Source organism: Melospiza georgiana, chromosome 24 (genome assembly GCF_028018845.1).
Source record: "Melospiza georgiana isolate bMelGeo1 chromosome 24, bMelGeo1.pri, whole genome shotgun sequence".
Taxonomy (NCBI): domain Eukaryota; kingdom Metazoa; phylum Chordata; class Aves; order Passeriformes; family Passerellidae; genus Melospiza; species Melospiza georgiana.
In genome coordinates, this window is record NC_080453.1 from 2,679,248 (window position 1) to 2,692,223 (window position 12,976).

General features: G+C 53.7%; 3 protein-coding genes and 1 non-coding gene across 6 annotated transcripts; 1 reads left to right on the forward strand and 3 right to left on the reverse strand.

Annotated features, from left to right (window-relative positions):
* Positions 1-37: 37 nt before the first annotated feature.
* On the reverse strand, positions 38-167 carry LOC131093312 (U11 spliceosomal RNA). Its single transcript, XR_009115562.1, has one exon. It is a non-coding gene; the product is annotated as a U11 spliceosomal RNA (small nuclear RNA).
* Positions 168-557: 390 nt separating this feature from the next.
* On the forward strand, positions 558-7,153 carry TAF12 (TATA-box binding protein associated factor 12). 3 transcript variants are annotated; one of them, XM_058040466.1, is made up of 6 exons: positions 558-616; positions 3,357-3,608; positions 4,817-4,894; positions 5,614-5,728; positions 5,915-6,003; positions 6,690-7,153. In XM_058040466.1, exons 2-6 carry the CDS (start codon positions 3,441-3,443, stop codon positions 6,723-6,725), a joined length of 486 nt encoding a protein of 161 aa, XP_057896449.1. In that variant the 5' UTR covers positions 558-616; positions 3,357-3,440; the 3' UTR covers positions 6,726-7,153. The 3 variants fall into 3 exon arrangements, with proteins under 3 accessions (XP_057896449.1, XP_057896448.1, XP_057896446.1); XM_058040465.1 differs by lacking the exon at positions 558-616 and adding an exon at positions 749-812; XM_058040463.1 differs by lacking the exons at positions 558-616; positions 4,817-4,894.
* A 1,393-nt stretch (positions 7,154-8,546) lies between these two features.
* LOC131093224 (ras-related protein Rab-39B-like) lies at positions 8,547-10,093 on the reverse strand. The gene is made up of 2 exons (XM_058040336.1): positions 9,791-10,093; positions 8,547-8,979 (listed from the first exon to the last, which is right to left on the reverse strand). Exons 1-2 carry the CDS (start codon positions 10,003-10,005, stop codon positions 8,547-8,549), a joined length of 648 nt encoding a protein of 215 aa, XP_057896319.1. The 5' UTR covers positions 10,006-10,093.
* A 446-nt stretch (positions 10,094-10,539) lies between these two features.
* On the reverse strand, positions 10,540-11,906 carry LOC131093223 (ras-related protein Rab-42-like). The gene is made up of 2 exons (XM_058040335.1): positions 11,647-11,906; positions 10,540-10,954 (listed from the first exon to the last, which is right to left on the reverse strand). The coding sequence occupies exons 1-2, from the start codon at positions 11,904-11,906 to the stop codon at positions 10,540-10,542; spliced, it is 675 nt and encodes a 224-aa protein (XP_057896318.1).
* Between the last annotated feature and the right edge of the window lie 1,070 nt (positions 11,907-12,976).

Here is a 12,976-nt window from a genome sequence, read left to right on the forward strand (position 1 = left end):
CGCCGCTCGCAGCCCATTCTCTGTCGTTCACCGATGCCGGGGTGCCGGAACAGGCGGTTACCAGCAGCCCTCCCTCACAAAAATTGTGCTTCCGAAATCTCTTGATGTCGATTCCGCGGGGGGAACACGCGGCCCCCCCCGTGCCACGCACGACAGAAGCCCTTTTTAAATCGCCATTTCCTCCCCAACCAATACCGGAAAGCGCCGGTGTACCAGCTAGGACAGGGCGACAGACGCCGCAGATACTAAACATGAAGATCGGTGTGTCTATTCTTTCATCCATCCTCAACTTATTTCTTATCGCCATTTCTGTGGCTATCTCTCAAAAAAGCGCCGTTTTCCCCGCTTTTTAGCCGGCCAGGGTTATGCAAATCGCGCGGGGCATGCTGGGCACACCTCTTTCCTGAGGCAGCGCGGGGAGGAGGAGCGCTTTTTGCGGGAGCGCTGTGGCGCGCACGCGCGCGCAGGCGAACTCGCTCCTGATTGGCGATGATGCGCGCGAGCGCAGGGGACTCGCTCCCTATTGGCAGAGGCGACGGCCGGAAGCGGAAGCGCTGTCGAGTGGCGGCGGGCGGCGGTGGCGGCGGGGCTTGGACTGCCCGCGGGTCATGGGGAGGTACGGAGGGCTCGAGGGGGCTGCGCGGAACGCCCGGGGATCCCACATCGGCTCTTGCCAATCCGGGAGGGAGCGCAGGAGTGAGCGCCGAGTCGGTCCCGGTGGCGGTCGGTGACCTTCGCTCTGCCCCGCGACTCCCGGCGGGGACGTTCTGCACTGGGAGGGGGATTCGTTCCCATCCCGCTGTCTCCGTGGGGTGAGCGCTTCAAGCTGGGGAAGTTCAGCCTGGAGAAGAGAAGGCCCCGGGGAGATTCTTAGAGCGCCTTCCAGCGCCTGAAGGAGCTCCAGGGGAGCTGAAGAAGAGCTTTGGACGAGGACCTGGAGGGAAAGGTCAAGGAGAATGGCTTCCCACTGCCAGAGGACAGGGATAGATGGCATACTCGGAAGGAATTCCTCCCTGTGAGGGTGGTGGGGCCCTGGCTCAGGTTGACCCGGGAGACTGTCCCGGGAAGTGCCCAAGGCCAGGTTTGACGGGGCTTATAGCCACTTTGGACAGTGGAAAGTGTCCCTGCCCATGGCAGGGGATGGAATGAGATGACGTTAAAGTTTCTTCCCACCCAAACCATTCTGAGATTCTATGATTGCATTTAGATATTTGGTAAAATTCACTATGGTTAATGGAAGTGGGAGCCCCCTGAGCACTCCAGTGAATGTGCTGTTTGTCATTAACATGGATTTTAGTTACGGCTCTAATGCTGTGCTGTCGCAGAACTGAGCAATTTTTGGTGCTGATGGCAGCACCCAAAGCTCCTCTTGCCCTGGAGGGAGCTGCTGCTCTGAGGATGTGGGCTTACCTGCACATCAGCAGGTACCAGGATGCTCTGTTTCCTGGCAGAAAAATGGATTTTGACCATATTTTTCTTCAGAATCCTGTGGGATGATGTTCTCTGCAGCAGCAACTCTGTGTGATCTTTTCTGACAATGCAGTCTGTGGCACTGTAGTGAGGACAATTTGTGAAACTGTTTCCTCTAACCATCTTATATAGAACTGGTGATACAAAAAGTATCTGGTGTTTCTGTAGGAATAAGAGTTATGTGGAAGAGGAGGATGCCAGAGTAGGTAATGCTGACTGGTGACATTCTGGGAAGGGTGTGGACTATGGTTTCTCTACTCACTGGGCTCACAGCAGTTGCTGATGTAATTAAAGATCAAGACACTCAGTTGTAGGTAAATGGGGCTGGCATGTGGGATTTGCCCTGTGGATCTGCTCCTCCCATTAGTTTTGTGTTCAGGGATCTTAGTAGCGTGTGAAGGGTACAGTAAGATCTGAGAATAAACCAACCTTAGGCTGCTAAAGTGCTTCTGCCCGAGGATACTGGGGCTTTGTGTCCGAGGATTTTGGTGCTTCCTTCCCTGCATAGTGGGTGGGAGTTCTGCTCTGTGGATCTGTGAAGTGAGGCGTGGGGTGAACAGCCTGAGATCAACCCCAGCTAAAGCCAAGACTGAAGGTCCCTCTCAATCGTGTGCTGGACTTCTCAGCCAGACGTGCCAGCTGAGGGGTTTAGGGTGCCAGCGTAATGATTTTCCATTGTGAATTCAATTAAAATGGAGCTGGAAACTTGCTGAGGGCACTGCAGAAGGCTGTTAGGGACATAAATTCCCCTCAGAGGGCTCCATGTCTGCAGGTGCATGAGTGTGCATTGGAGTGAAGTACTAAAGCTTCTAAATTCTCTCATGTACCTTCTTGTGTGGATTTTGATATTAATTAATCCAAACTGACTAGGTTTGCTTTGATGAAGGGAAATGTCTATTTGTAGATCAGGGAGTAGACACCTAAAGCTGGTTAAACAAACTCTTTTTGTGAGTTCAGCCTTGGTTTCTCAGCCATCTCTGGCCCTGCCATAGGGCCAGAGGCTTTGCCATAAAACCATTCCTTAAACTCTTTCCTGTGACAGACCCATCAATGCTGCCCACGGTGGTTGTGGTAGTGGAAGGTGCAGGGTTTGGATGAATTTCCTGTCATGGAGCACTGAAGACAGAGCAAAACTTCATTGAGCCTGAGGCTTGGAGCAGAAACAGAGGAGGTGCAGTCAGTGTTCACCCCATGACCAACAACCTGAGTAACTTCAGCACCTGGAGGATCTGTGTAACCACACAATCCACTTGTAGTTCACCATTGTGAGCTCTATAAATCCCACTCCATTTCCTGCAGTCAATTGCCCAGTGTGGATACACACATTTTCCTCCCCCTCTAAGGGCCAGATTGTGTTCTCAGAACCCAAAATGAACCAATGTTATCAGTCCCACATGGAGGGGTCACTGCAGGCCAAGCTGTGAGCGTGATGCTGCTAAAAGCAAGGCCCCAGGGAGGCTGGGTCCTACTTTCTCTCTGGGGCTCTGGATTGTGGGGATGAGGGTTTCCATGCTGCTGCAGCAGGAACAAACCATGTCCTGCAATTAAATCTGCTCTGAGTGGTCTGCTCTTTGTGGGAATTGGGCTCAGGAAGGCTGTGTGGGGTTGGATGTGGTGGAGTTCAGCTCAAGGGATGAATGGGTGGGTGGGTCAGTGCTGTCACCAGCATGCTGCCACTGTGATGCTGGAAAACTTAATTTTCTGTACATCAAGGGAAGGTTTTCTCTGCTACTAAGCATCACTTCTCCCTTCATGCTGTGAGCGGAGGTTCCTGATCTATAAACTGCAGGCCCTTTCAGAACAGTGCAGTTTTCTTTGGGCAAACACCTGTTCACCCTGCTGAATTCCTTCTGTTTGCTAACCATGGCTTTTCTCTCCCTTTCCAGTTGATTGGTTTGGATCCCCACAACCCCAAGAAGAAGCAGGACCTAGACAAGCTTTATGATCTAAAACCTAAAGCCCAACAGATTATGAACCAGTTTGGCCCTTCTGCCTTGATCAACCTCTCCAGCTTCTCCTCGATCAAGCCAGAACCAGCCAGCACCCCTCCCCAGACCTCCATGGCCAACAGCACTACTGTGGCAAAGATGCCAGGAGCACCCAGTGGAGGAGGGCGGCTCAGTCCTGAAAGCAACCAGGTAATTCCATCCCGAGTTTGGGACAACAGGGATGATGCTCGGGCATCACAAGTATCACAGATTTGCCTGTGGCTTTGTTTGCCTTCTTTAAATCACCAGCAGAAATATAATGTTTATTAAATTTACTCAGTTACTGAGTGAACAAAACTTCCTCACAGAGTTCCTCTCTCCCAGGTGCTTCCTGGCTGGATGGGGTTTGGATGCTGTAGGTGTAGAGCCTTTTCCAGTCTTAGGAAAGTGTACATTGGAGTGTGACAGGGGAAGTTATTTTTACGTGGGGTTTAGATGGGAAAAATATGGGGAGAAGTGGGTGGTGAGGTGCTGGTTGCCCAGAGAAGCTGTGACTGCCCCTTCCCTGAGAGTGTCCAAGGCCAGGTTGCATGAGGCTTGGAGCTGCCTGGGATAGTGGAAGGTGTTCCTGCCCATGGCAGGGGGTGGAATGGGATGAGCTTTAAGGTCCTTCCAACCCAGCCTGGCACAGGAGCCTTTGATGCACATAAAACAAACTGCTGCCCAGGGAATGTCCCAGCATTGCTCCCTGATGGCTTTGCTGGCACCCAGACTGTTAGGAAGTGCACTAAACCCCATAAAACATAAAACCCCATAAAACATAAAACAGCCACAGCAGTGAAGGAATGAGGAAGGGCAGGAGTTTCCCATGTATCTGGTTGACCGGACCAGGCTGACACCTTCCATCCATATCTTTTAAGACTCGGCATCCTGTTGTTCAGCCCAGTGTGGTTTCTGCTTCTGCCACGTCTGACTGCCCTGGAATAACCCAGCACTCCCACAACTCTGTTTTCCACGTGAAGCACTAAAGCTGATAAGTGCTAGAGTGATGGAAATGCTTCCCTCATGCCCTAGGCACAACTTTAGTCACTGATACGCTGATTGCACTTGCTGTCTGCTTCTTAACACTTGTAGGTTTGCCTTTCCACTCCTTGTCAGCTGCATTTTCATGCTGGAAACATTTATTCTTGCTGCTGCACTCCAGTTGCTGTCCAGAGCAACTGCTGGTGCTTGAAAATGACTCCTTAACACCTGATATTTCTTATCTCTGCCATTCCTGAGCTGATAGACTGTGTCAATAGTGTGACTTGGCCCTGGGGGCATGGGGGAGGAGGTGGTTGTGGTTGTGGCTGTGCTCCACGGGCAGCTTCTTTGCAGGAGCAGGGCAGTAAATCCTTCCTCTCCTCCCACACGCTCAGGTTTTAACCAAGAAGAAATTGCAAGACCTGGTGCGTGAGGTGGATCCGAACGAGCAGCTGGATGAAGATGTGGAAGAAGTAGGTTCCAGCCCATGGAAGGGACTGCAGGAAGAGTTAATTTGTAATTTGTCACAGATCAGTGGCCATTTATCTAAGGAGGGAGCATTTAGTTTATGTAACACTTGTTTTCCCATGCAGTCTTCAGCCATCCCTGGTTTTCTGCATCTCAGTCCCAAAAAGGCTTTTAAAACAGCAATTGCAGCAAACACCTATGAAATCCACTCCTTTGAGTGGAATTTTGCACACCACAATATGAGAAAGATCTAAAGCTATCAGAGGGCTCCCAAAGGAGACTCTGAAGATGGGGAAGAATCAGGAGGACCATAAGAGGAGTGTCTGAGGGCTCTTGGTGTGTTCAGCTGGAGCAAAGGAGATTGAGGGCAGAGCTCCGTGGGGACTGCAGCTCCAACCTCTGCTCCCCGTGGCACGACAGGAGCCAGGGAATGGCTGGAGCAGGGTCAGGCTGGAGATCAGGGAAAGGTTCTTCCCCCAGAGGGTGCAGGGCCCTGACCTGCTCCCCAGGCAGCCAGACTTAAAGAGCATTTGGACAATGCTTTCAGACACAGGATGGAGATTGCAGGGCCAGGAGGTGGCCTGTATGATCCTTGCAGGTCTCTCCCAGTTCAGGACATTCTGTAATTCTAAATATCAGCTTCTGAGGGCTTGTTTTCATCTTCCCACATAATTTCAACTGCTCAGTGCTGACCAGACTGATTGTTGCCCTTGTTCTACCACAGATGCTGCTACAGATCGCTGACGACTTCATTGAGAGTGTGGTGACAGCCGCCTGCCAGCTTGCACGGCACCGCAAGTCCAACACTCTGGAAGTCAAAGATGTCCAGTTGCACCTTGGTGAGTGACTCTTACCTGTTTTTTTCCCTTCTACCCCCAGCTCTCAGCTCCTCCTGGAGTCAGGGCACAGTTGCAGTGCTGTGGTGGAAGCCTGTGAGTAGATAATGCATCCCTGCCTGTGGCAAGGGGTTGGAACTGGATGAGCTTTAATGTCTCTTCCAACTGAAACCATTCTGTGACTTCCAGAGCGCCAGTGGAACATGTGGATCCCGGGCTTTGGTTCTGAAGAAATCAGGCCCTACAAAAAAGCCTGCACTACAGAAGCTCACAAACAGGTAAGGCGCCCTCACAACACCAGGACTCACATGGAAGGCTGATGTGAGGATGGAGGTCATGGCCTCCTGGCACTGTGAATTTGTGGCCTCTTCCAAGTTGTTCAGACCAGAAATGACTTCCAGAGCCTCCTGACCTGTTTATGCAGCAGGCTGAGGTTGCTGTGTCTCCTCAGCTGTGTTGGCTTTGCCCAAAGAGAAGCAGCAGCTGTTGGTGCTGAGGAGCTTAGGAGGGTTAAAACCAACTGGGAGCTGCACACAGGCGCTTCTCAGCTGCCCCTGGCAACTCCATCTCTGTGCAAAGGAACTGAGAACACCCTTAATTTTGCTAATTTTGCTTTTAAACTGCATTGGACCATTGGTTTTTAAGCCGTGGTCAGAGCCTAGAAGGAGCTGCCCTGCAGTGGGTTCATGAGTGATGCTGCAGCTCCCACTGGGCAGAGAGGGGGACCTTGAGATGGGCTTTAATTCCACTGCCCCAAGTTGCCAAGTGGAGAAGCACAGATACTTCCTTCTCCTCTTCAGCCTGAAACCACATTAAGATTCAAACAGACCTGAAAGACCAGTGTGGAAGCAAGTCAGACCGCGTCCTGGGAGCACCTGGGATGCCTTGTTTCTGCTGTGGGTGGTTGTGCAGTCTCCCACTCTGAGCTGCTCAGCTTCCCATGGTTTTCCCTCTCTTGTTGCAGAGAATGGCACTGATTCGCAAAACTACCAAGAAATAGCCCCCTGGACAGAGCTGGAGACACCACCAGTGCAGTTTGGGATACCTGCCGCTCCACTGAAGCCTCCATGATGTCACCTGTGGGATATTTTTTTAATGCTTTACAGAGAAGCATCTATTTTTTATTAACAGTGCAGCAATATCTTGACTTGATGAAGAGACCTGCCAAAAACATTCTACGCCCTCTTCTCGTTCCTCCTCAAAGTGTGACATATCTCAAACAGACTTTTATTTGTGACTTGAAAGTGGTTTATTGTACAAGTGATTATCCAAGGGACAGAGCATTTGATCGTGTGTGGGACAGTATTAGAAGCGTCTGTAGAGGTTTTTGTTTCCTCCTTCCTGCCCCTACCTGCTCCAGTACTTTGTAATGTCAGTGTTTATATAAATACTTGCGTTTGTTTTACATGAATAAAGAAATTATTCTAAGCTGCTGGTATAGGCTTGTGCTCTTCAGGCAGCATTGCAGAGGGATGGCAGGGGGAGGGGTCCCTGTTACCTCAGCTCCGTGTGTGGTGCTGTTCTGAGGGAGATCTCCTGAGAGTTTACAGGGAGCAGAATCATGGAATATCCTGAACTGGAAAAGATCCCCAAGGATTATTGAGTCCAGCTCCTGGCCTGCCCAGGACACCCCACCAATCCCACCCTATGCCTGAGAGCACTGTCCTACGCTCTCTGAAGCTGTGGCAGCATTGGGGCTGTGCCTATTCCCTGGGGAGCCTGGTCATTGCCAGAGCACCCTCTGTGGGAAGAACTGTTTCCTAATATGCAATCTATGCCTCCCCTGACACAGCTTCAGCTGTTCCCTCAGGTCCTGTCTGGTCACAGGGAGCAGAGACTGGAGGTGTCACTTGGGAGGAGCTGCACATGCTGGTGAGTCTCCCCTGTTTCCTCCAGGGTGAACAAACCAAGTGCCCTCAGCTGCTCTTCCAGAGGTTTCCTCCCCTCCAGACCTTTCTAGACCACAAGAATTTGCCCAGTCCCTCACCTGCCAGTCAGGATGGCGGGGTCATTTCCCTCCTGACCTCCAACCCATTGCTGGGATATTAGGACTGTTGGGAGGGGGATGTTGTGACAAAGCAGGAAGTCAGAGTCCCCCTGATTCTGTTTGTGCCTGGACATTGAAAAGGCCACGTGCCCCTGGCTGTTCCCGCTGCTCTGCTCAGACTTCAGAGGAGCTGCAGGGGCTGTTGTGGGGATGCAGGAGCTGACAGCAGTGCAAACCCCTGCATGACAGGAAGGCTCAGGAAGGCTTCTGCAGCCCTAGGCAGAGCTGGGCTCATCCTCCTTGTCCAGCCCTCTGGAGGCTCCCGGTACCTGCAGGGGAAACCAGGGCGGGTGAAGTGATCCCATGACCATCTTGGTGTCACTCCTCATGTCACTGTGGGATGAGGAGCCTGGGGAGCTCCTTTCTGCAACCTTGTAGAGAAGGTTTTTTTCAAATTATATTGTATGAAGATTAATCTGAAAGGGAAAGTGGGCATTTCCTCAGAATGGTATGTGGTTGTTTTTGCTTTGGGCTCAACTAGGCATGTACTCAGCCGGAGTGGCAGATACATCATCTGAGTTCCACGATAAGTTTGTCACTTTTAATTCTATTTGGAAAGACTTAAAGATTTAGGGCTTTATGGTAGGGATCTCAGTCAGTACAAGAGAGCATAGGGGAAAGGGTAACATTGACCTCTGCAAGCCTGTGGGGTTCCACCTGGGGACTTCACGCTTCCAACGCGCTTCCCATGCCACCCCTGCCTGTGCCTGGCTGCTCCATATCCACTTCCCCTCCTGAGCCCAGCATGTCCCTGCCTTGCCAGTGTCCTCAGCTCTAGCACGAGCATCTCTTCTGCTTCTCCTCCTTCTCCTGTGCCTGAGCCTTGGGCAGCACTGGCAGTGGGATGCTGCTCTTCACCCCATCCCATGCCTCAGTGGCCACCAACCGCCCCGTCTGCAGCGCTTGGTAAATGGCAACTGTCAGCATCTGAAAGGCCTGGACTACATTGGAAGCATCTTTGGCTGAGGTCTCCACGTACTGGACACCCAGTGAGGCCGCCAACTTCTCCGCCTCCCTCTGGCCCACCCGGCGCTGCCCAGCCAGGTCACTCTTGTGCCCCACCAGCAGGAAGACCATGCGGAAGGGTTGGATGGTGTCAGTCACCTCCTGGTGCCATTGCCGGATGCTCTCAAAGGATGTGCGGTTGGTGATGTCGAAAAGCAGCATCCCCCCGGCTGAGTTGCGGTAGTAGGAGCGAGTCACAGACCTGGGGTGGGGACACCGAGAGCAGGGGAGTGAGTGGCCCCTGGGGTTTCCTGTGGCACCTCGGGCAGCATGTTCCCTGCCTACAGAGTGGCCCTGTCCAGGACCTGCTCCTGCAAGCAGCACCCATCTTGCATTCAAAGCACCATGAGAGGGGTGAGAATCAGCCTTTTGCTGTGTCAATAAGGACTCCAGGGGCAGCTCTGTCCGTGCTCAGCCACCATAGTTCATCTGTCTCCTGCAGCCACAGCCCCCAAGTGCCCCTGTGCCTGCAGCCATGTCCCCAGGGCTCCACCATCCCTGCTTTCATGGTCCTGGAACTCTTCTGTCCCTGCTGCCGTGTTCCCAGTATTTTCCCATCTCTGCTGCAAGTCCTGGAACTTTCCCATTCCTGCAAACCCAGATCTGCCACTCTCATCCCCTGCAGCCAACATCTCCCAAGCTTTCCTGTTCCCAGGAGCTGCCTGGCTGGTGGAGACAGCCCCACAGGGAGGTGTGAGGCTCCTAGCAGCTGAGGAAGAAGTTTTGCCCAGCCCTCAGTGGGTTCCCAGCTGTTCGCCAGTCCTTCTGCAGCTGGTGTGGCAGGGGGGTTCTTGAGGGAGTACTGTACCCCCTTTAGAGCTGGAGCAAGGGCTTACAAGGCAGTCCCAAGGGCTCCTTTCCCTTGGCTTTTGACATGGTCGTTCCTCACCCAAACGGACAAGTGGGAACACAGCCACATCAACAACCTTCTTAGGCTTGGAATCACAACACTCCACCCCAAATCTGGAGGGGGACACCCATCTCCACCACCCCTCCTGACCCCATGGACCCACCTGAACCTCTCCTGCCCGGCTGTGTCCCAGAACTGCAGCTTCACTTGCAGCCCTGGCTCCAGCTCCACGAATTGGACGTAGAAGTCCACCCCCACCGTCTGGTTGACAGTGTCCAGGAAGGCACCTTCGGTGTAGCGCCGCAGCAGCGAGGATTTCCCCACTGTCGAGTCCCCCAGCATGATTACTCGGAACTGGTACTGCCACCGTGGCTCCATCGGTGCTTCTGCCGCCTGCCAGGACCTGCCGCCCTCGCACCAGGAGCGTGTTCAGGCAGGCAGGGAGCTCCTCCACCCAGGAGGCGTTCCCAGTACCATTGGTGCCGCGTGGCCCCTTTGGAGCCCCTTTGTCCCCTTTATTTTGGCTCTATCCAGCAGGAAGCACTCAGGGGTGCCTGCTCCCATTTTCCCATGGACAGGACACCCTGAAAAGTGTCCCAGACATGGGGAGCTGTTGCCCCACCAGTGATGCCCCCCAAAGCAGACCATCCCCCATGCCATGCATTGAGTGCTGTGCCCCTGCCTGGGATGAAGTGCTTGGCACAGCCTTTATTTGATGTGGAAAAGCGTTAGGTTTATTAAAAACACTCCTACAGCAGAGTACTATTTTTTTTCAGAGCCCCCAAATTAAGGTTTGAAATAAACCCAAGCCCAGGTGGGAGACCCAACCCTCATGGTCACCCAAGGGCTGCAGGTGCTGGGTGGAGAGAAAAGCATCCGCACAACTGGGGGTCCCACGTCCCCCTGTCACCATCAGCACTGGCAGTGCTTGTGGGGCTTCCTCCCTGCCAGGGGCTGGCGGTGACTCTGGCTGGGGATGAGCCTGATGCCATCACATCCCTGGTGTGGGGCAAGGATCCCCTGGCCCAGTGCCTGCTGGATACCTCCAGCCAGTGTCTGGAAGGCCAACTCCACGTTGAGGTTGCTGTGGGCCGAGGTCTCCACGAAGGCCATGCCCAGAGTGGCGGCGAGGTGTCCAGCTTCCTCTGCTGACACAGCTCGCTCATCCTCCAGGTCACACTTGTGTCCCACCAGGACAAAGGCAGGCAGCTGGTCCCCCGCAGCCTCGTGATACCACTCAGGAACGTGTTCAAAAGATGCTCGGTTGGTGAGGTCAAACACCAGCAGCACCCCCGCCGCGCTCCGGTAGAAGGACTTGGTGATGGATCTGAGCATACCCAGCGGGTTTTCAAAGGATACTGGGAAGCTCTAACACCAACAACCCTAGGATGGGGCTTGGGAGATTTTTGGGTGACAGATCAGACTTCAGGAGTGGGAAAGGGACACCTGTCTTGGGCATTTACACTGCCATTTTCTGTTCAGCATCCCTCTCCCCAGAGTGGGGGGCTCCAGAGTAGATCTGGGGGGTTTTCAGGACTCTGTGGTACTGTTTATCCCCACAAAAGCCCCAGATCTGTGGGGATGGGGCAGCACTGAACAGAAATAGGGCACCACCAGAGCCAACCCTCTGGTCCCCAAAAGGTTCCCAGGGATGGGGGGGGGCCTGGGAGGCCAGCTCCAGCCACAGCACTTTGGTCTTCAGCCCTTCACGCCCCATTTGAGCCTCTCACATTCCCAGGTGCTCCTGGCTCCAGCCTGATGCAATCAGGAAAGAAACCACCCAGCCCCAGCCCACCACCAGCACACAGCAACAAGCACCTGGCCCTGCTCCCTTGGCTGCTCCCCTGAACAACTACAGTGTCACTGCAAGCTCAACACAAGGCATCACTGGCCCCTAAAGAATCACCATCCTAGTGAGCCATTGCTGTCTGTCCCTGCACACCCAGCTGGGGATTTACAAACACCCCAGAGTGGGAAGATGACTTGGTTGGCATGCTGGGGTCCCCATGCCTGCCTCACCTGAACTGCTCCTGGCCAGCCGTGTCCCAGAGCTGCAGCTTGGCCTTGCCGGCGGGTGGCATCGGGATAGTCCGGCTGTAGAACTCGACGCCGACGGTGGGGCCTGGCACGGCCGCCCCACCAGGACCCCCAGCCAGCCCATCAGTGAAGCAGCGCAGCAGGGAGGACTTGCCCACGGCTGCATCTCCCAGCACGATGACACGGAACTGGAAGTGTCCCTCGGGCTCAGGATCCTGGGGGGAATCTGTCACTGTCTCCATGGCTGAGCTGACTCGATCCCGACCCACCGTGCTCGTGCTGTGCTAACAGCGACAGACAGGTCTCCACCCTTGTCCCAACCCCCCCGCGGGACAATGACGGCTCTGGCCCCGCAGTCACCCGGACAGGCAAACAAACTGTCCCAGGGAGGGAGCAGCTGCAGCTCCGTCCTCATCCTTCCTGCTAACACTGAGGAAAGAAGTTTTCTTCTCAGGTGTACAAACAAAAAAGGCTTTGGAGCTGCTGCATAGTTCTTTTAACCACTTAAGAAAACCACTGAATTTATTTACTTGCTTTTTTTATTCCCTTGTTTTTAAAACGATTTTTATCCATTTACCTGTTTCCCAACCACCAAACTCCAAATCACAAACCCTAGCAACAGCCCAGCATTTCAAACCTTAGCAGCAGCACAGCTTCAGCTCTAATCACATTGGCATTTAGTCTACATTTGCTGTGGCCAGGACGTTTAGTGTGGCCACATGCCAGCTCTGGATGTCCACCTCTACTGGCAGTCTCTCATGTCTCCAGTGCCTGGCTTTGGGGTCAACAGGGACAACCAGGCAGTGAGTGTAGACCCCCTGCTGTCCCCAGGAGCCAAGATCCTGGGAAATGCTCCACAGGGAAAGGGCTCTCAAGACCTGCAGGTAGGAGACTAGAGGAGTCAGAGGCACCAGCCCAATTATTTCAGGACAAACATTTACCTCAGGTTCTGGGACTTTGTCACAGCCCAGCCACCCAGGGACAGAAATAAGAGTGGCTCCAACTCAGAGGCTGCGGCTCCCCACTACCAATTTTTCTCCATGGTGAGAAAACAGGCAGCCAGAATCACCAACTCTCCAGCTGAGGGTGTTGGAGCATCCCGAGGTTGCAAGGAGCTGCTCTAGCCCCTCCATGAAGGCCCACGGTGTTTCTGCATTCCCGGGACCCCTGTGGAGGGTTGTGGGGGACATCCCACCAGCAGGTGCTACAGCAAGCACAGGAACTTGCCTCTGAGCACTGGTGAACTCCACTGGAAGGGGATCCTCAGGCTCCATGGCTCAGAGCCAGCCCAGCTTCACCCCATCCCAATGCA

Excerpts from the sequence above, each read along its gene's own strand:
- TAF12 (XM_058040466.1), top strand. The coding sequence starts at position 3,441 with ATGAACCAGTTTGGCCCTTCTGCCTTGATCAACCTCTCCAGCTTCTCC. Across the intron at positions 4,895-5,613 it reads TGGATGAAGATGTGGAAGAA|ATGCTGCTACAGATCGCTGA; the intron begins GTAGGTTCCAGC and ends GTTCTACCACAG. Across the intron at positions 5,729-5,914 it reads AGATGTCCAGTTGCACCTTG|AGCGCCAGTGGAACATGTGG; the intron begins GTGAGTGACTCT and ends TGTGACTTCCAG.
- LOC131093224 (XM_058040336.1), bottom strand. The coding sequence starts at position 10,005 with ATGGAGCCACGGTGGCAGTACCAGTTCCGAGTAATCATGCTGGGGGAC. Across the intron at positions 8,980-9,790 it reads GCCGGGCAGGAGAGGTTCAG|GTCTGTGACTCGCTCCTACT; the intron begins GTGGGTCCATGG and ends TCCCCACCCCAG.
- LOC131093223 (XM_058040335.1), bottom strand. The coding sequence starts at position 11,906 with ATGGAGACAGTGACAGATTCCCCCCAGGATCCTGAGCCCGAGGGACAC. Across the intron at positions 10,955-11,646 it reads GCTGGCCAGGAGCAGTTCAG|ATCCATCACCAAGTCCTTCT; the intron begins GTGAGGCAGGCA and ends GGGTATGCTCAG.